Raw genomic sequence first — 4,967 nt, 5'->3', positions numbered from 1 at the left:
AAAATTCCCCTTGTTTTTCTGTAATATTTTCACCTTTAAATGAAACTGCTCAAATATTTTTTCCCTGTTTCCATTACATTGTTAATGTTATAATTTCTGCTTCTTTCTGATCTAGAATGAAATGACATTTTAAAATGTTCTGTATTGGTTGGAGTATCATAATTTTGCTGAGTATTTTTCAGCAAGGCCTATTTGTAAGTATTGGCAAAGGCTCCCATTGATTTGTCTGTATGAGACAGACTAACAGGATGTTCTCTGTCACTTCCTACCAGCAGCAGCATCAGTAAAAGTGAATTTGTGTCATTCCAGCTTAAACTTCTTCCCAGCATGGCCTTTGCAAATGTTTGATTTAACTGCTTCTCTTTCTCCTTTGCTCTTCTATATACGTATTTTGTGTATGAGGGGAGCTAGAAAGAAGATGGGGAAGCAGGGTTATATTAATGTGAGGAGTTTCCAGGGCAGGCTTCCAGGGTGGCTTTGATGGCTCTTCTCTCCCTAGCAGCATCGCCATGTCCTGCTTCGCCATCCTCCTGAAATCATCATGCTCTTCAGATGTGGTCTTTCAATCTTGGCATTAATCATAATCCTCAGTTTGTCAGATGTGTGTTCTGGCCTCTCCCATACACCTCTGTTTACTCTTCCTCCTGTTGCCAGTCTGTTCCTCCCTTCTTCTCCATTCCTTTCCATGCTTCTTTTCTACATTTTCATTCTCTAATCCCAACTACAGTCTTTATGCGCTTTAAAAAAATGCCTCATAGCGTTCACTGTGCCTCCACACCAATCTCATGATCTTATGGTTATAACGCTTGTTTTGCTTCCCCTTTCTGCTTCCTCTTTTTCCTGCCATTATGTCATTTCTATTCAGGCTGTCATCTCTTCTGGAAAGGGATTTTTCTTGTTCTCTGTTTTGCAAAGCACCTGGCATGTTTTTGATTCTGTCAAACAAATAATAACAACAGATATGAAATTGGCAGTGCAGCAGAATCCTGATATTAGGAAGTAATAGAGGCAAATTACACTATCATTGTCATCGCCATGTATATACCACTACTTGACAAAAGTTCTCATTGACTAGCTAGGTAAACATCAATAAACCCAAAGATTTCCAAGCAAATGCTTCTAACATGAAGGAAAGGTAGTTGTATGTTGGATCTCAACGAGCCACGGGGTTATACTTGACAATTTCAGGATTTGAAATAAAGGAAATAAAAGAATGAGGTGCAGTGTTTCAGATGGTTGTTTGGTTATAAAATTAAGGGCTGAGAGAAAATGTAGATAGTTTTTTAAAACAGAGAAGCAGGAAAAGGGTGGAATGGGTGTGTTCAATTTATTGCTTAATTAAAAAAGCATACACATGGTAGGTAGCTTCTAGTATGCAATGTAATAGACTGTCCTTTAGCCTGACTGACAATATCAGAAATTGTCAGTATTGTGAAGAATCTTAGAAAACATTTTAACTGACTTGTCTCAGTTATTACATTATATTAGGCACCCCAGGACAATGTTCATGTTGCTTTTATTGCCAAAAAAAAAGGCCAATGCTCGACAAAGAAAAGGAAAGTTAAAAAAAAGTGGATTATTCTGTACATTTAGTGACAGGCTAACCATATAAAATCTCTAAAACATACAACAATGGATGTAGGCTAGGCCTGAGGAGAAATTATTTTACATATGGTTAGCAATCTCTTAACTAAATTATTTGCAAATTCCTGAGAGAAAAGCGATTTATTACAGACATTGAGACAAGCCAATATAACACTTATCCTAAAGAAAAATAAACCAGCAGAGGAATTTCCCCCTGCCAAACCAACCAATATCCTTACACTTGATTCCAAAGTAGTATCTGTCATTTCAGCACATGGATTGGATTATTTAATGGTGTGAATCAAAGGGAAGAGATCATTCAAGAGAAGAGCATCATTAAAACTTTGTTGCATGCCATACATCTTTGTCACCAAACTGGACAAAATGGGAGCAGATGTTTTATGATAAACTGAGAAAAGGATCTGACAAAATGTTTGAAGCTTAGGAAAAAAAAAAAAAAAAAAAATTAGAGGAAGAAATCTGATGGAGGGACAGAATGTGTTGGTTTTTTTCTATCTCTAGCATAATGCCAACTAATTTTACATGAAGGGAGGTATTAACTAAGCTAAATCTCACTTCTATTAGTGGGTTTTTTTGCACCTGCCCTTTGAAAGCCTAATAATGCAAGGAATGCATGAGAAAAGAATGCAGCAAAAAAGAACTCTGAGGAGAAATCCTGTCCAAAAGATGACTTTTGACTCTGAGAGCTTCTTTTTACTATTTTGAAGGCAGCTAAACCTTTCTTTTAGTAAACATGATTGACATGTGAACTTTTTCAAGGCTAAAGTAAAATCATTGTCACAAAAAACACTGAGGTACAAAGGTATTTAAACATCAGGTTCATTGATTATTTATATTGACTTTGCTGCTACTGATGTTTTTTGGTCAGCACCAGGATGAAGGTCTCCAGATCAAGTGATTCACGCGATCACGTACCCTGGACTGTAGCACGGCTTTATTCAGGGCTGGACCTGGTTCTCATTGATCAGAGCGGAGACCAGGTCTGAGCTAACAAGTATGAAACTTCAACAAATGGGAGATAAGGATCAGAGCCACCTCTTATAAACTATAGTATTACCTTGAAAGGTTGGACTAGGTGATCCTTGAGGTCCCTTCCAACCTGGCATTTTATAATGCTATGATTGATTCTATAATCCCTCTGTGGCATGTGGTGAATCAATGTGATTATTTCTTTGCATATATAAGACCTAGCTATTCATTATCAAAATACTTAATTTCTAGCTGCCCTGCTGTCCATTGCCATTCTAGGCCTGAGTTAGACGCTCTCTTCCTGGGAAGACAGAGAAATCCAAAATGGTTTTGAGAAACTGAGGGCCAGTCAAAGACAGTGGATAAGCCAGTTGATAAGCCCTGCTGAAGGGCTTCAGTTCTTGGTTGGGATACCTGTATGGTTGGATTTAGTACTCATTTATCTAGTCTCTGATGCATGCCAAGGTCATAACTGTAGTCAGTAATGGAGCAAAACCAGCCCTCACACGAGTTCACCCACATTCTAACTTCCACAAAATGAAACTCGACAAGAAACAGTACTCAGACATTTGGGAGGGTCGTGGGTATTGAGCAGTAAATCTGGATGTGTCCTGAGCAAACTATTTTCAGGATTTACAGCCCCAACCTTCTATGAAAAGTAGATGTCTAAATTAAGCTTTCCAACAGGAAACACACTTAAAAGCAGGATCAAAGAGATCACATACATTTTACGTCATAGTGGAGCAAGGGCAGAAAGATATGTGGAAGTGTGGTGCTTGCAGACCAAGATATTAGTTCTTTTGGGACATGACAGGGCACTCAATCTCTTCCATGAAAAACTTCATTTTACTCAGAACAACAGTCTCCTTGTTTCCAGAGAAGTCGTCTAAACACCAATTTCAGAGTAAGAGGGAGGGGACTGCTGGAAGAGAAAGGTGCTGCAGGAAGGAAATAGACTACACAGTGCAGGTGGGAATTCTGGAGGTAATTTTGGATTAAGCTTAACCAACATTTTTCCCAGGCAAACAGCTGCATTTCAAAGTGATCGGAAATACTGAGACCTGAAATTTCAATCTTAAATATCATGCAACCACTTAAAAGCATTATTAAATATATAATATCAATTATTCTAGGTTTTAAAATTGAAATAACTTGACAGCATCTGATGTTTAAAAAAAAAAGAAACAGATATATTCAGCTTTACACAATCCTATTTCAAAATACAGGTCTAGAAATCATATTAGCTGCTTCAAAGGCTTACTTTATATGGATTATTTTTTTTTCTTTTTCCATGATTATTAAGATACTTGGCTATCTAGGGAATATCTTCATTCTTTCCAGCAAGTAAGTCAGAAGCAGATAACACAGGTAAAGAATCAGTTTCTATATGATTTCCATTAAGCCAGCTATATTCCTCTCATAAAATCTGTATGAAATAGATTACTAGCAGAAAAAAAAAATAAATAAAAAAAAATGGGAAGAAAGTTTTCCTTCATTCATTATGAGGAATATAAAAAGCACAGAAGGTAATTCTGTCCTCCCACTGTCCTGAAATAATCCCTCACCAGGTGTTTTTATTTCTACCATTCAGCTGCCTTTTAGATTGTGCTACCAATAGAAAGATTCAGATATGACTTTAAACAAACTCCATTAGCTTTGTATCTTTGGTGTTAACTGGCAGTTCACATTTAAGCCTGGCTGATGCAGCTCTTCTGTCTTCAAAACACTCCTACTCCATACACACACTTTTTGTTTTCTTTTGTTTTGACTAACACTAATCATTTCTGCACTTAGAAGGTAGAATCCAAGTGATCTCTTGGAGTGATCTCCCTGACCAATAGTTTGTTGGTTGTAGATAGACATTGTATTTGTTGTTGCTTGGGTACTAAATGTTCCTTTCCTCACTGTCATCTTGTACTTACCTCCCAGTGAAGCATAGATGCTGTTAGCTAGGTATTAATGCCAGCTGGGGAGAAACAGAAGTGGAGCACAGTGCAAAAATTAGTTTCCCTCCTCATAGCTGGGGAAATATCCCTCAAAAGCCACAGACATCTCTGCACAAGCAAACAGACATGGACACCTGGAGAGGGACTTCAGTGTTATGTACTCAAGTAACTACTGAAAGAAAGATACCACCCAGGGGGCTGGAACACACCCAGAGTAGGCAAGCAATTTCATGGGAGAAGAAGCAGGCTTATGATTTAGATTTGGGATGCTTTTGCCAGCAAGTCGGAAGCATCAAATAGGATTTGACTCTTGCACAAGTTTAGGTAATGTGGGCATTGAGGCAATTATTTCTTTTGAGAAGAGCACTACAAAGAAGTGCCTGAAAGCTTTTTTTCCTCTTCCCTACCCCCTCTTCCTGCTCTTGGCAGTGGATGAACTGGACTGTG

At 38.0% G+C, this 4,967-nt stretch overlaps 1 protein-coding gene across 1 annotated transcript in view; it reads right to left on the bottom strand.

The window, feature by feature from the left end:
- Nucleotides 1-739: 739 nt before the first annotated feature.
- Nucleotides 740-4,967, bottom strand: part of EPHA7 (EPH receptor A7) — a 158,783-nt gene continuing 154,555 nt past the window's right edge. The window contains exon 16 of the mRNA XM_010000492.1: nucleotides 740-935. Within this exon, the coding sequence (XP_009998794.1) occupies nucleotides 740-935 (196 nt within the window). The remainder of the gene's footprint in view (nucleotides 936-4,967) is intronic.

Source organism: Chaetura pelagica, unplaced genomic scaffold (assembly GCF_000747805.2).
Source record: "Chaetura pelagica isolate M959 unplaced genomic scaffold, ChaPel_1.0 scaffold174, whole genome shotgun sequence".
Lineage (NCBI taxonomy): Eukaryota > Metazoa > Chordata > Aves > Apodiformes > Apodidae > Chaetura > Chaetura pelagica.
The sequence above is the reverse complement of the archived record's forward strand: the minus strand, read 5'-3'. Positions and strand labels throughout refer to the sequence as shown.